The sequence below is a fragment of the Perca fluviatilis genome, chromosome 6 (genome assembly GCF_010015445.1).
Source record: "Perca fluviatilis chromosome 6, GENO_Pfluv_1.0, whole genome shotgun sequence".
Classification (NCBI taxonomy): domain Eukaryota; kingdom Metazoa; phylum Chordata; class Actinopteri; order Perciformes; family Percidae; genus Perca; species Perca fluviatilis.
The window spans coordinates 35321609-35337758 of NC_053117.1; the positions used below are offsets into that span (position 1 = coordinate 35321609).

Sequence of the window (16150 nt, forward strand, 5' to 3'; positions counted from 1 at the left end):
CAGCACTCAATACTTAGTTGGGGCTCCTTTTGCCTGAGTTACTGGAGCAATGTGGCGTGGCATGGAGTCGATCAGTCTGTTGCACTGCTCAGGTGTTATGAGAGCCCAGGTTGCTCGGATTGTGGCCTTCAGCTCTTCTGCATTGTTGGGTCTAGCGTATTGCATCTTCCTCTTCACAATACCCCAGGCGAGTTTGCTGGCCAATTAAGAACAGGGATACCATGGTCCTTAGACCAGGTACTGGTAGCTTTGGCACTGTGTGCAGGTGCCAAGTTGGAAAATGAAATCTGCATCTCCATAAAGTTGGTCAGCAGCAGGAAGCATGAAGTGCTCTAAAACTTCCTGGTAGACGGCTGCGTTGACCTTGGACCTCAGAAAACACAGCGGACCAACACCAGCAGATGACATGGCACCCTAAAGCATCACTGACACAATTGACCTATAAAACACGGTCCTCTTCATAGAGTCAGATTTAGGTAGGGCAGGGCTGGACTGGGACAAAAAATCGGCCCTGGCATTTTTGGCCCGGCGGCCCACCCCCACCGTGATTGGTCAGACACATTCCCTGCAGACAGTCCTCTTAAAATATGCGTGCATTCTATGATATGAGTTGCCCCAATGGAGTTGCCAATGGAGCATTCATGTGATCGTTTTGGATCCTTGAAGAGGGAACTCAAGACTTATCTGTTGATCTTACACTTAAATAATTCATTCATTCTTAGAGTTATGATTTGTATATTTATGGTATTTTTATATTTTTTTATTATTGATATTTGATATTGTCATTATTTTTATTATTACTATTTTGCTTAATATTGGCTTAGCAACTTTAAAAACAGTTTACTGTTAATTTTAACTATTGTAAGATTCATATTTTGTTGCTTTGGACACAAGTGTCTGCTTAATACTGTGACCATAACTATAACCCTTCCCAAAAGCTACAATAAAGCTGTAGTATATGCCCTGGAAAAGAGCACCAATAGCCTACAAGAGAAGCTAATTAAGCCATTCAAGAACACTGATGCTTGTATCAATCTGTCAGACTCTACAACACCTGCACCACCCAATAATGTTGTAGTTTTTCGGGTCCTGTCTCAATCACCCACCACTCAGCATGGCTCTATGTATATATTTGTTATTATCTCTATTTATATTTTTCCATCTGTATTTATATTTTTTCCATTCCAAGTACTTACTTTTCCAATATTATTTATATTATGGTCACACTTAAATATCATTTATATTATGGTTAATTACTTTTGCTGTTATATAGTTTCATATTTTTCAATCTAATTTCACGTCAATTACATTATAGTATTTCTTTTGCACTGCCCACCTCACTTTACTTAAATAATTTTTATACAATGCCACTTTACATTCATTCAGTGTTTTTTGCACATTGTCTGTTGTTTGCCTGTTGTTTGGTTGTTTGTTGGTTTGTTTTTATTGTGGAAACACTGCTGCTGTAATAAGTGAATTTCCCCATTGTGGGATGAATAAAGTAGCCTATTAATAAAAGTATTATCCAACACTGATTTTATAGATCACACAGACTTTTCAGCTACCCAACAGGCTAACCGCTAGCATTTTCAATGTGAGCTTAAACAGTTAGGTTAGGCCTACCTGACAGCCACTAACTTTAATGATACAGCCAAACTGCTTGTTATCGTTATGACGTGACACGCGCACGCGCGCGAGCACGAACACACACACACACACACACACACACACACACACACACACACACACACACACACAGAGCCTCCCTCCCTTCCTGAAAGTCCCTGTTAATTTATCTAGTCATTACCACATCGTCATCTACTCTCTCTTCCATCTTTTACTCACTCGCCTCCTCCTCGCCTTCTTCCCTGACATCGTTGTTTCTGCTTCTATAGCCAGCGCCCTCTCCTCCTCCTCTAGCCTACTTCAGGTAATGTTGATGTTGAAGCAGCAACTACAGCCCCAAACATGTCCGAAATTTTCGAGGACTCCGCCTGTAGATTCTTCATCTTTTTCTCCTCTAATTTCTCTGCACCTCCCTTGCACTTGGTGGTCGTTTGTCCATTTTAACGTGGATGCTAAACTTCCAGCATAACTATTACAGCTCACGCCTCAGGGCTGGGTGGCGTGGCCATAGTGGGATTCGTAAATTTGCGGCCCGGAGTGTGGAAGGGGGTTCCTGGATTTCATTGGGTCAGGCCAGTGCCAATAAAGAAAATTAACCAATGGGCCGCTGTGAGTTCTTTAGGCCGGTCCGGCCAAAAAAATAAAAAAAGGCCTATTTATATCGGCGATTCGGCCCAAAAGTGCGTCGGCCCACCGGGAAAATGCCCGGTATGCCAGATGGCCAGTCCAGCCCTGAGGTAAAGAAATCTGTCGACTATTCGCCCCTCTTGTGTAATGTGAATGCACGTTCATGCATCTCTGCAACACTAGTTCTCGAAGAACAACCAAGAAACCAGTCTTGCAGCCTTATTTTGAGCCACTTGTAATTTCTTTAAATGACTGCATGATGCAGCAGACCATACAACAGAACAGTAATCCAAATGTCAGCCTGCCTGAAAGCAAAAGCAGTCAATCTTCAAGCTATATTACTGGATGTGTATCAAACAGGCCTCCTGTCTGTATGTGTTCTAGTTTCACCACATTCAAAGCTTTTTTTTACTCTTTTTAAAATCCCACTAAAGGGTTTGCCAGATCGTTGTGAAATGATATGAACGTTTCAAAGAGGCCCAGTGGAGACGTGGTATGTAGACATTATTTGGTCGGTTTCATTTCTTGTCCCTTGTAAATAACATCTTTTTTTGCTGCAACCAGTTTGTTTTCTCTCTCTTACCAGGCAAAAACCACTGTAAAGAAATCTGTTTAATCAGGAAATTTTTTTCGTCTTGGATCCATTAACTTGACATTTTAAGCAGTCATGAAATCTGAAAAAACACAATTGAACTTCAAGAATAAGTACTTGTGTGTAGTCTTTTTGTCCACAGCAGCAATCCTCTGCCCGCCCAGTGTGTGTGTGTGTGTGTGTGTGTGTGTGTGTATATATATAAATGGAGAGTGTGAGCTTAAGAAGCTTGTTTACTGCTGTATTTGACTGCACAGTGTGGAGAGCAGCACTGAGGCAGAGGGGAAGAACTCTTCTTTCTTCACCAATCTGTACAGCATTTTTAATTTAAATTTTTTTTTAGCTGTTAGTCATTTTTTAAATGTTTGTACAAGGCAACTTTTCGTTTCCATTTTCTATAAGAAAAAGAAAAAATGAGTGGAGACGAGCTGGAATATAGCTTTTGAAGAAAGAAAGTGAAAAACTAAATAAATGAGGAACAGTTGGGTTTTTGTAATTTCCTTTCTGGTGTTTCTTAAGTGTGTGTGAACGAGAGAAAGTGGGAGACCGCAGATGGGGGTTAAATGAAGATAATATGAAAGAAGAACCTTTCACAGATCACACTGTACAAAAATCAAAAGAGTTAAATATGAATTTGAGTGTGAGACTTCTTACTGGAGCTCTGCCATTTTTACTTTTGACTTAATCCATGTGACAATATGCCAAGTTAATGTGCTGTATTCTTTAAAGACATACCAGTGAACTCAGGATTTAGTCTGTATTTTCCCTCACTTTGAATCTTACTTTAACCTAACACGTTTTCTGAAATGCTACTCTTCATCATTTGTATTGTTTTATACGGAAGCCCCCGAGAGACTTCTTTGAATATAACGTGCATATAAATAGACGGAATAAATAAAAGTCCCCTGAAATAAATTAAAAGTAAAACATATGTATTTAGGCTATTGAACTATAATGACTAATGCCAAATGTTCATATGTATTGCCTCATTTATGTATTTCATGATCTATTTCACATAGCCATATTTCTTTCTAAAAAAACGGATGATCAGTCGCTCAGGAAGTTATAGGCTACAGTTTCCCTCAACTGCAGCTGGGACATAAAACGCTTAACGTGAAAAAGCTTAACGTGGTTTAATGTACCTAAACAATGATCAATCAGATATCAGTCAGTTATCAGTCAGATGATGTCCATAATAATTGGACTTTGGGTTAGATTTTTTGATAGTTTTCAGTGGTTATGAGGATCAATATGAGAGAGAAATTTGGTAATCATTGATCATTGAAATAGGGGATAACATTTCAATCAGGAGAGACTTCCTTGCAATTACGAACATATTTATTGTACAGACAAACATGTAAATGTACAAGTCTCTGGAGATTGGACTCCATCAAACCCAAATGTCCTAAAGGGTTTAAGGAAACCCAAAGAAATCCCCCGATGGATCCAGACACTGGTGGTGGTGAACGAGCAGAGGAACCATCGACAGCCAAGCGCCGACGAAACCCAGGTCCGAGGGCGTGACCACCGGTGGCAGAAGGGGAGGAGGCGGGACGCACTCTATTCCCTGAAACGACAACTGCTAAAGAGAGAGCAGATTTAAAGCAGGGTATCAAGCTGTGATAGGCTCGTGACAAATGGCCGACCCTGATTAATGCTGCGTTCATGCCACCTCGGAATAACAGGCACCGCCCCCCTGGTTACGTTGTTTTTCCAACTGGCAGCGTTCACATGGTCGGGATGAGTGTTCTTCTTCTTCTGTTATATTGGCCTTTGGCATAACAACTTTTTGCATGACTGCCACCAGCGGTTGGCCATAGCCTAGAGCATCAGGTGTGTGAAAACATGGAGGCCACAATAACAGAAGATTCTCTGCTGTTTTCTTATGCGAGCATCCGAACAGCACATGGACAGGTGTTTGTTTGTGTTATCTGCAGGACAACCAACGGGAAAAGACACGGATAATGTGTTGTTTTTTATACATAGGCCTATTTATGAATAATTTTAAACATATTATGTCTGTGTATGTTTCTTGGCAGAGGCATTTGTCCACAATAAACAGTTTATTATCATTGAAATATGTTCAGTGAACCAAAGTCGCCTCCATCAAACGTCAGTTGTCAACAACGCGTCACCAACTGGGGAACTCGGTTAGCAAAATCCAGCCCGAGTTTCCCACCTCTGATTCTCACAGGACGTTACGTGAATGGTGACGTTTTCACTCGGAAAAACGTTTTTCCGATGTCCATGAACGCACGGTAACTAACACTGACACAGCTGCTCTGATTACTAGGCTACTGACAAGTGACGTACCATGAAATAGCTGATCATTATGAGTGATGGAAAAGGTATATGAAGTCTTCCTTTAAAAATTTACGCTGAGCTTCATTAAATGAGAAAAGTTGCTCTACAGATGAATTAATATTTGAAAGCCACACAGAATGCCTGAGAGCCACAGCATTATATAATCCATTATATTGTTTGAATTGATACCTGCTACATAGATTTTGTGTTTCCCTTTATATTACTAAAGACATTTACACCATAAATGTTTGCATAAAAATTCACCACAATGCAGGAAATGAGTTTGTAACGCTAAAAATGTCCTGGAGAAGGACCCACAGAAACCAACAACAGTTTGTTTCCATCCAGAGGAGTAGAGGGGAAACAACTCTGTGCTGTATTTTCAAGGTGTAGCCTACTGCAAGGAAATATGATCCGCCGTGAACACGGTGTATTTTATTTTAAAAATGAACCGGATGTTTTATTTTGCTTCTGTGCTCGACTTCCTGTCCCACACTCTCTGCCCTGTGCTGTTTGCTGTGGAGCTCTCCGGCGTCCGGCAAAAATAGAAGCTCTGCGTATCTGCTCCGGAGGGCTGCGGATCGCCGTTCTGCAGTCAGTGGAAATACACACATCTCCTAATCAGGGGAGGTGCTGGATTGGCACGAGGACGCTCTCCAAACACACTGGTAGCGCATCTCCTAATGAGGTGAGATGGGAGCTAGGCCTACAGTGGCGGAGGACGATCGACAGGGAGATGTGAAAGAGACCGGGGCTAGTGGGCGGTCAGGAACGTCGGAGGCATCATTGGGTGCTCAAGACGACGGCGGAGCTGGACCGAGGACATGGACCTGGAGTCGTGCTGGTCTAGATGGCGGTCGGGACCTGCGGAGACGCCCCTTTGGGGGTGCAGGACGACGCGCAGTGAGACGTGCGACTGACAGCGGAGCTGGACCCAGGATAAAGGGCCTGTTTTTTAACTGTCTAAAACAAGAATGTACATTTGCTGCTATTCAAATTCATCAATATAAAGACAGTTTTAAAACTAAAACCAAAGTCTCTGTGTGTGTATCATGGGAATTTTTAAAGGACCTAAAATGTCTGCTTTGTGACATATATCACCTTTTTATGATCTGGTGATTCCAGTGGGCCTACTGTAGGCCTACACGTTCATTTTCATGGGAGGTTGTTTGAACAAACTAAAACGGTTGTAATTTTATTGGAAATTTAGATTCTAACACACTTGCATTTTGTCCCCAAAAGAAAGGTGAGTCCCCACAATGTGACTGTAAACAAATGTATAACAGGAATAATACACATTTGATGTTCTGTTGGGTGTCACTTATGGAGCAACTTCCTCACAACACAGACCTCAGCTGCTCAGTCTGAGTTCATCTGACTGTTCATCCACCTGAACTCCACCTGAAAACACATGAAAATAACAAGTTCTCTGTCTTTAGTTAATGTGTTCGACAATAGTGGGTGTAGAACAAGGATGGATGTTTTTAGAGGTTTGCAATTAGCTGATCTTTTGAGTATATTGTAATTTTTACCAGTTAAGATGGACTCTTAAGCTGCACCAGTTCTTAATTGTGTGGTTTCCTTTATGTTGTCAGATCTTTGAGCTGGTTCATGACAGTGACCATGAGGTCTTATCTTCACAGTTCTGCAAGCTTAGTGTACACATTCAAATCACATTTAAATTCAAAGCTAATTTGCAGAGCTCCATGTAAGAGAGACAAAAAGTCTCCTCCTGTTGAGAAAAGCTTGAACTGAAAACATCAAATGATATGCAACCTTACTAATGTCTCTTTAAAGCTGTTGTAAATGCACAAACAGTTTCCAGCAAAGTACAGTTAAATATTAAAGGTGCTCTAAGCGATGTCACACGTTTTTTAGGCTACAACATTTTTTTTCACATACAGCAAACATCTCACTATCAGCTAGCTGCCTGTTCCCTGAACACACTGTAAAAACGGGGTCTCTGTAGACAGCCCAGGCTCCACAAACGGCAACAAAAACAAACTGAGCCAACCTGCACCACCAAACATAACAAACAAGCGTTCCAGCCAATAACCGACAAGAAGGATTTGGGGGTGGGGTTTGGGAGGTTAGTGTGCCAAAGGGAGAGGGAGGGGAGAGCTAGCCTCAGTTTTGTATGAAAATACTTTGAACATCAACAAGAAGTGATGTCACCCAACATCGCTTAGAGCACCTTTAAATATGTTTTAGTGTTTAAATGTCATGTGTTCTGGCTCCATCCGTCTTTTTACATATGAGTTTATTTCTTTTTGCGTGCAGTATCTCAAACTATATTTGCTCTCCATGTACAAAACTAAATATCATCGACTTTCTACAACCTAAAAGCATCAAAGACCATTCAAACATATAGACAGTCCTCTCAGAAATCTGACTGGACACAACCAAGCTTTGGGACAGGAGACTCATCAACATGGGAACTTGTTGATGAACTCAGAGCTTCTCCTGTTTTGGCTGTTAGACACCGAGGTGTTTAAACATTCAATAAACAACTTGGGAAACACGAGTGTGTTTAAATATTTTTAAAGACAGTTTTCATACAGTAACTTTGTATATAGGACAGGTTATGCATCCAATTTAAATACAGATGACATGAGCAATAATACAATGTATTACAACATTTAAATTCTTGTTATTCATTTAAACATTTTAATACAGATCCAGTTTAACAATGACACAATTGTAAGGGTTCATTTTTATGCAACTAGTGTTTATTTCTCTTAAACACTTGTTACACAGTAGAAAATCTACACCTCAATTTGAGATTGTCGAGAAATGTCATTGTTAACAAATAAATCCACATTCACATTAATCTTGATTGCAGATCATTTGCAGTACTTAAAATGGTGCATCCAAAATTTTACATACTTTGTTAACTGTATGTAAAACATGTGAAAGTGTTTACTTCATAAAAAGAGCACAATTCAACTTGGAAACATAGCCTGTACTCCTCACTTTATAGACCACCTCACATGGAAGGTTTGGCTGCATAGTTGACCTCTTCTTTATCTCTACGACATTAAAGACCTCATATGGAGGAATCAACACTTCTCTTTCTTCCGGATATTTAGAATAGCGGGAGATATCTGCTCCCATGCAGGTGAAAATCTCAAAGCATGATTTGTCTCCGAACGCTTCACTGGCGTAACGACCCTGTGAGGCTGAAGTGAAAGAGCCGAAGCGAATCGATTTGTTTTCAACATCTTGGCGAAAGTACACGTTGACTCTACGGTAGCCAGTGAGACATTGTTTTTTCTCAAAGGCTCTTTCAGCTTGAATGGCAGTAGTCAGGAGAAAGTGAAGTGCGTGATACCCGAATGTGGTCTTGTACTGAGGTCCCTGGGTTCGAACTGCATTGTTGAAATCACGATAGACTTTGTCAGAGGTGTAAGAATAAATAGCTACAAGCTGATCTTTTTTCAGTACTTTAGTAAACCATTTCTTAAACTTTGTGTAGAAAATTTTCTCTGAGCTGTCCCAGACCTCTTTGAAGTTTTTGTCTTTGTTCTTCTCATTCTGCAGGTATTGTGTTACCTTCTGCTTCATTATATCTTCGCACCCACTGTAGCTGTCGTCAACAGAATTTTCAGCCATGTCCAGTGGAAGCACACTGTTTTCCCCAGCTTTAGCCCAAGCTACAGCACCAAATTTACCGGCCTCCAAAGAAATAATACACATTTTGAGAACAATTAATCTTGTTTTCTGGTCATCTTACGGATATTAGTGCACAGCAGTTACAATGAAGCAACCCTACCATTGCAATTCTTGTAGAGACTCCATAAGTGAGAAGCACTGCTGCCAAAACGACCATCACTGCCATCTTCCACCAAAGCAGAAACCTGGAGACTGTTGTGGAAAATCTCTTTGGTGATCGGTGATGAAGCTGGAAATTAAGATTGTCTGACACACTAGATTTATCTGTTATTTTATTTATTCTCTTGCAAGTAGCAGGAGGAGCAGTCTGCAAAAGTGTGTCGAGGAAACAAAGACTTTCACAGAGTTTTTATGGGTGAGCACGCAGAGGGAGGGACTGTATTCTTGTCGACTCAGCAATCCTGGTCCAATGGCTCCTTTAGACGTCTTCTGAGGGGAATCCATAATGTATCACCTTTTATGATCTGCTGATTCCAGTACTGTATACGTTCATTTTCATGGGAGGTTGTTTGAACAAACTAAAATTGTTGTAATTTCATAAGAAATTTAGATTCTAACACCCTTGCATTTTGTCCCAAAAAGAAAGGCGAGTCCCCACGATGTGACTGTAAACAAATTCATGTCCCCACAACAGGAATAATACACATTTGATGTTCTGTTGGGTGTCACTTATGGAGCAACTTCCTCACAACACAGACCTCAGCTGCTCAGTCTGAGTTTATCTGCCTGTTCATCCACCGCTCACATCTTTAACACATCACACATGAAAATAACACGTTCTCTGCCTTTAGTTAATGTGTTAGACAATAGTGGGTGTAGAACAAGGATGGATGTTTTTAGATGTTTCCAATTAGTTGATCTTTTGAGTATATTGTAATTTTTACCAGTTAAAATGGACTCCTAATCTGCACCAATTATTAATTGTGTGGTTTCCTTTATGTTGTCAGATCTTTGAGCTTGTTCATGACAGTGACCATGAGGTCTTATCTTTACAGTTCTGCAAGCGTAGTGTACACATTCAAATCACATTTAAATTCAAAGCAAATTTGCAGCGCTCCATTTAAGAGAGACAAAAAGTCTCCTCCTGTTGAGAAAAGCTTGAACTGAAAACATCAAATAATATGCAACCTTACTAATGCCTCTTTAAAGCTGTTTTAAATGCACCAACAGTTTCCAGCAAAGTACAGTTAAATATTAAAGGTGCTCTAAGCAATGTCACGCGTTTTTGAGGCTACAACATTTTTTTTCACATACAGCAAACATCTCACTATCAGCTAGCTGCCTGTTCCCTGAACACACTGGAAAAAAACGATCGTCTGTACCCCGCAACATAACAAGTGTTCCAGCCAATAACTGACAAGAAGGATTTGGGGGTGGGTTGTTGAGAGATGAGGAGGAGGGAGGGGCGAGCTAGCCTCTGTTTTGTTTGACAATACTTCAAACGTCAACAAGAAGTGGAGTCACCCAACATCACTTAGAGCACCTTTAAATATGTTTTAGTGTTTAAATGTCATGTGTTCTGGCTCCATCCGTCTTTTTACAGTCAGTCTTTCATATGAGTTTATTTCTTTTTGCGCGCAGTATCTCAAACTATATTTGCTCTCCATGTACAAAAAACTAAATATCGATTTGTAAAGAGGACTTTCTACAACCTAAAAGCATCGAAGACCATTCAAACATATAGACAGTCCTCTCAGAAATCTGACTGGACACAACCAAGCTTTGGGACAGGAGACTCATCAACATGGGAACTTGTTGATGAACTCAGAGCTTCTCCTGTTTTGGCTGTTAGACATCGAGGTGTTTAAACATTCAATAAACATGCACAACTTGGGAAACACAAGTGTGTTTAATTATTTTAAGACAGTTTTCATACAGTAACTTTGTATATAGGACAGGTTATGCATCCAATTTAAATACAGATGACATGGGCAATAATACAATGTATTACAACATTTAAATTCTTGTTATTCTTTTAAACATTTTCATACAGATCCAGTTTAACAATGACACAATTGTAAGGGTTCATTTTTATGCAGCTTGTGTTTATTTCTCTTAAACACTTGTTACACAGAAGAAAATCTACACCTCAATTTGAGATTGTTGAGAAATGTCATTGTTAACAAATAAATCCACATTCACATTAATCTTGATTACAGATCATTTGCAGTACTTAAAATGGTGCATCCTAAATTGTACATGTTTTGTTAACTGTATGTTAAACATGTGAAAGTGTTTACCTTGGAACAATAGCACAATTCAACTTGGAAACATAGCCTGTACTCCTCACTTTATAGACCACCTCACATGGAAGATCTGGCTGCATAGTTGACCTCTTCTTTGTCTCTACGACTTTAAAGACCCTCATAGGGAGGAATCACCACTTCTGCTTCTTTCTCAAATTTAGAATAAGGGGAGATATTAGCTCCCATGCACGTGACAATCTCAAAGCATTTCTTCTCTCCGAACCTTTTATCAGTGAGGCTGAGGTGAAAGCGCCCAGCGAATCTCTTTGTTTTTCAACATCTTGGCAAAAATACCTGTTGACTCTCACGTTGGACAGTGAGACATTTATTTCCCCAGAGGCTGTTTTAGCTTGAATGGCAGTAGTCAGGAGAAAGTGAAGTGCGTGATACCCAAAAGTTTTGTTGGTCTTCTCATTCTGCAGATATTCTTTTTTTACCTTCTTCTTCATTTCTTCTTAGCAACCATTGTACATGTCGTCAACAGAGTTTTCAGCCATGTCCAGTGGAAGCACACTAACTATGTTTCCATCCACATGTTTTTATCTGAATTAAGTGATATCGAATGAAAAATGCCTTATGGAAACAGTAAAATTTGATTGAATTTCATGAATATCGACTCAAAGGAAATACGTTCGGTCTCATCGGATTTTATCTTGATCGATATACGGCTTATGCGATAAACGCTGATGGAAATGTTATTTGCCGAATAAATTAATGAATTGAAATTAAGTTTTAGGTCATTTTATGGTTGCAACCAGCCACAAAACGAAGAAGAAGTTCTAGTTCATTTCCGCCCAGTATTTCCGCTCTGTTTGCACACGACAAAGTAAAGTGGAAGTGGACGAACGAGGAGACAAGAGACCTTTTGAATTTAATTTACAAGCAAAATATAACGGCTATTTTAGATAGCAAAAATCTAAGAAATGCCATAATTTATCAGGAACTCGCGAAGGAAATAACCAACAAAGGTTACGACAAGTCGTGGGACGTCCTGCGGAGTAAATGGAAGGCGCTCAAACAGCGATACATGTCTCAAAAAAGAGAGTTGTCTTGCAGTTAGTGCACAGCAGTTACACAGCACTTACAATGAAGCAACCCTACCATTGCAATTCCTGGAGAGACTCCATAAGTGAGAAGCACTGCTGCCAAAACGACCATCATTGCCATCTTCCACCAAAGCAGAAACCTGCAGACACAGCTGTTAGATAAAATAATCTCTGGCAACTCGAAGCAGAAAGACCGTCAATGGAACAACATGGTCTGGGTACAGTATACACTTATATAGGAAGCAATTAAGGAAGTTAAAAAGTGGGTGTGAGATACAGTAAAAACAGGTTACTAAAGTGGCTTTCGGCTCTACTCCTACCGACTCTACTAGCCTTTTTGGTTTTCCATTACGAGATAAAAAGTACCTGCTAACAGGTACTTTTTAGTACCACCTCAGTCGAGGTTCCAAGCGAGCTGAGGCGATACTAAAGGTGACGTAAAAACCTGCAGACTACAGATTGGTCGGAAGAATGCGAAAAAAGCTTACGGGTGAATAATTTTGCACGCCCAATATTTCAGTTTTTATTTGGTTTTAAATGGTTTGAAATATCCAATAAATTTCCCTGTTCCACCCTCATGATTGTATGTCCCACTTGTTGCTGGATTCTTCACAAAAAAATTAAGCAGTTTTATATGTATTGCCTTGAGGCCTGAAATGTGGCAAAAGGCTCCAAAGTCTAAGGGGGGTCAATTAATTTTTGTAAGAAAAATTCCTGTGGTGTCATACACTGGGGCGCCATTAGCTTCTATATATATATATATATATATATATATATATATATATATATATATATATATATAGGAAACACCTAAAAAACATATGTGAAATTATATTTTGAATGTTCAGCAAAAAGTTTTAAACATGAGCAAACAACTTGACTAAAACATCTGAGGGAGCTGAAAGGGGATTTATACATTCATTGGAAATATCGTACTCATTAATTATTGATGCCTCAACAGGGTATATTTAAAGAGGTTATTTCCCACAAACAAAACACAAGTTGGAGGGGAAGAGTTCATGTTGGGACTCTAGAGGATGACATCAAATGAGAAAAAGTTCTACAAGATGAATTAATATTTGAAAGCCTATGCATTATATAATCCATTATATTGTTCTATATTGCATTGTTACCTGCTGCATACATTTTGTGTTTCCCTTTATATTACTAAAGACATTTACACCATAAATGTTTGCATAAGAATTCACCAGAATGCAGGAAATGAGTTTGTAACGCTAAAAATGTCCTGGAGAAGGACCCACGGACCCCCCCATAAAATGTGTCCTCCCCAATGTTGACGGTAAATCTGCGCACTTGTATGATAACTGTTACTTTTGTATTTGACATGTTGTGCGTTAAGGCCTGTTTTTTATATTTTATAAATGTAATGAATTATAATTATTACTAATTTTGAATTAGTATTCCATCTTTGAGCTGGTTCATGACAGTGACCATGAGGTCTTATCTTCACAGTTCTGCAAGCTTAGCGTACGCATTACAATTACATTTAAATTCAAAGAAAATTTGCAGCGCTCCATGTAAGAGAGACAAAAAGTCTCCTCCTGTTGAGAAAAACTTGAACTGAACACATCAAATGATATGCAACCTTACTAATGTCTCTTTAAATCTGCACAGTTTCCAGCAAAGTGCAGTTAAATATTAAATATGTTATAGTGTTTAAATGTCATGTGTTCTGGCTCCATCCGTCTTTTTACAGTCTTTCATATGAGTTTATTTCTTTTTGTGCGCAGTATCTCAAACTATATTTGCTATATTTGGACTTTCTCCAACCTAAAAGCATCAAAGACCATTCAAACATATAGACAGTCCTCTCAGAAATCTGACTGGACACAACCAAGCTTTGGGACAGGAGACTCATCAACATGGGAACTTGTTGATGAACTCAGAGCTTCTCCTGTTTTGGCTGTTAGACACCAAGGTGTTTCAACACTTAATAAACATGCACAACTTGGGAAACGTGTGTTTATTGTTCGAGACAGTTTTCATACAGTAACTTTGTATATAGGACAGGTTATGCATTCAATTTAAATACAGATGACATGGGCAATAGTACAATGTATTACGACATTTAAATTCTTGTTATTCATTTAAACATTTTAATACAGATCCAGTTTAACAATGACACAATTGTAAGGGTTCATTTTTATGCAGCTAGTGTTTATTTCTCTTAAACACTTGTCGCACAGTAGAAAATCTACACCTCAATTTGAGATTGTCGAGAAATGTCATTGTTAACAAATAAATCCACATTCACGTTAATCTTGATTACAGATCATTTGCAGTACTTAAAAGAGCACAATTCAACTTGGAAACATAATCCTTTGTACTCTTCACTTTATAGACCACCTCACATGGAAGACCTGGTTGCATTGACCTCTTCTTTATCGCTACGACTTTAAAGACCTCATAGGGAGGAATCAGCACTTCTCTTTCTTTCCTAAATTTAGAATAGCGGGAGATATTTGCTCCCGTGCACGTGAAAATCTTAAAGCATGACTTGTCTCCGAACATTGCATTGAGGTAATCACCCAGTGAGGCTGAGGTGAAAGAGCCAAAGCGAAACTCTTTGTTTTTAACATCTTGGCGAAAGTACACGTTGACTCTACGGTAGACAGTGAGACATTTTTTCTTTTTCTTTTTGGCTCTTAAAGCTTGAATGGCAGTAGTCAGGAGAAAGTGAAGTGCGTGATACCTGAATGTGGTATTGTACTGAGGTCCCTGGGTTCGAACTGCAGCGTTGAAATCACAATAGACTTTGTCAGAGGTGTAAGAATAAATAGCTACAAGCTGATCTTTTGTCAGTTCTTTGGTAGATTTTGTGTGGATAATTTTCTCTGAGCTGTCCCAGACCTCTTTGAAGTTTGGGTTGTTGTTCTTCTCATTCTGCAGGTATGTTGTTACCTTCTTCTTCATTTCTTCTTCACACCCATTGTACATGTCATCAACAGAGTTTTCAGCCATGTCCAGTGGAAACACAGATTTACCGACCTTAAAAAAAATAATAGACATTTTGAGAACATTAATCTTGTATTCTGATCATCTTACGGATCTTAGTGCACAGGAGTTATAATGAAACAACCCTACCATTCCTTCAGAGATTGCCAAAATGAGCCCTACTACCTAAAAAACCACTATTGGCACCTTGTGCTGGTAGATAAAATATAGTAGCTTTGTTTTCTGGTCATCTTACAGATGTTAGTGTACAGCAGTTACAATGAAGCAACCCTACCCTTGCAATTCCTGGAGAGACTCCATAAGTGAGAAGCACTGCTGCCAAAACGACCATCATTGCCATCTTCCACCAAAGCAGAAACCTGGAGACACAGCTGTTAGATAAAATAATCTCTGGCAACTTGTTGAGTCGAGCAGAAAGACCCGTCAATGGAACAACATGGTCTGGGTACAGTACACTTAATAAGCAATTAAGGAAGTTAAAAAGTGGGTGTAATATACAGTAGAACAGGAAGGAAGAGGTGGATGTGAAAGATAGACATGATAAAATATGGGAAAGTAATGGCTTATCTTTACAACTCTGTGACGAAAGAGCGCCAACAAGTCTCCTCCTGTTCAGAACAGCTTGAACTGAAACAAAACATAATATTAGTAACATTTTATTTTGTGAAGATGAAAGTAGTATCTCTCAAAAAGCAGCTTCCAAAACAGTTTCCAGCGAAGTGCAGGTAAACATTGAACAAGTTTTCAGATCTTTTACAGCAGTAAAAGTAATACCACGCTGTATAATTACTCCACTACAAGTGAAAGTCCTGCACTCAAAACCTTACTCAGGTAAAAGTATGTTAGTACATCACAATATACTTAAAGTACTTAAAGTACAAGTATTGTGCAGTAAAGTGTTCCCTGTCACTGTTTATTATATCTGATATTTCTGGATTAATATTACTGCAACATTAATGTGTATGTTGCATTTCATTGCTGTAGATGTTTAAAGTCGTGCTAATGTTAACTCCTTAATATACTGTTGGGTAGTTTAATCTACAGCGATGCATCATCTTCTA

At 39.2% G+C, this 16150-nt stretch overlaps 2 protein-coding genes and 1 pseudogene across 2 annotated transcripts; all 3 read right to left on the reverse strand.

Annotated features, from left to right (window-relative positions):
* Positions 1 to 8068: 8068 nt before the first annotated feature.
* Positions 8069 to 8987, reverse strand: LOC120560000 (GPI-linked NAD(P)(+)--arginine ADP-ribosyltransferase 1-like). The gene is made up of 2 exons (XM_039802085.1): positions 8922 to 8987; positions 8069 to 8824 (listed from the first exon to the last, which is right to left on the reverse strand). The coding sequence occupies exons 1-2, from the start codon at positions 8985 to 8987 to the stop codon at positions 8069 to 8071; spliced, it is 822 nt and encodes a 273-aa protein (XP_039658019.1).
* Positions 8988 to 11057: 2070 nt separating this feature from the next.
* Positions 11058 to 15535, reverse strand: LOC120561085 (annotated as a pseudogene).
* LOC120560001 (ecto-ADP-ribosyltransferase 5-like) lies at positions 14400 to 15472 on the reverse strand. The gene is made up of 2 exons (XM_039802086.1): positions 15364 to 15472; positions 14400 to 15122 (listed from the first exon to the last, which is right to left on the reverse strand). The coding sequence occupies exons 1-2, from the start codon at positions 15427 to 15429 to the stop codon at positions 14400 to 14402; spliced, it is 789 nt and encodes a 262-aa protein (XP_039658020.1). The 5' UTR covers positions 15430 to 15472.
* Positions 15536 to 16150: the final 615 nt, after the last annotated feature.

Bases quoted from the DNA above. Each gene is read 5' to 3' on its own strand.
- LOC120560000 (XM_039802085.1), bottom strand. From the start codon at position 8,987: ATGGCAGTGATGGTCGTTTTGGCAGCAGTGCTTCTCACTTATGGAGTC. The intron at 8,825-8,921 runs GTAGGGTTGCTT...ATTTCTTTGGAG, and splicing joins TCTCTACAAGAATTGCAATG to GCCGGTAAATTTGGTGCTGT.
- LOC120560001 (XM_039802086.1), bottom strand. From the start codon at position 15,429: ATGGCAATGATGGTCGTTTTGGCAGCAGTGCTTCTCACTTATGGAGTC. The intron at 15,123-15,363 runs GTAGGGTTGCTT...ATTTTTTTTAAG, and splicing joins TCTCTCCAGGAATTGCAAGG to GTCGGTAAATCTGTGTTTCC.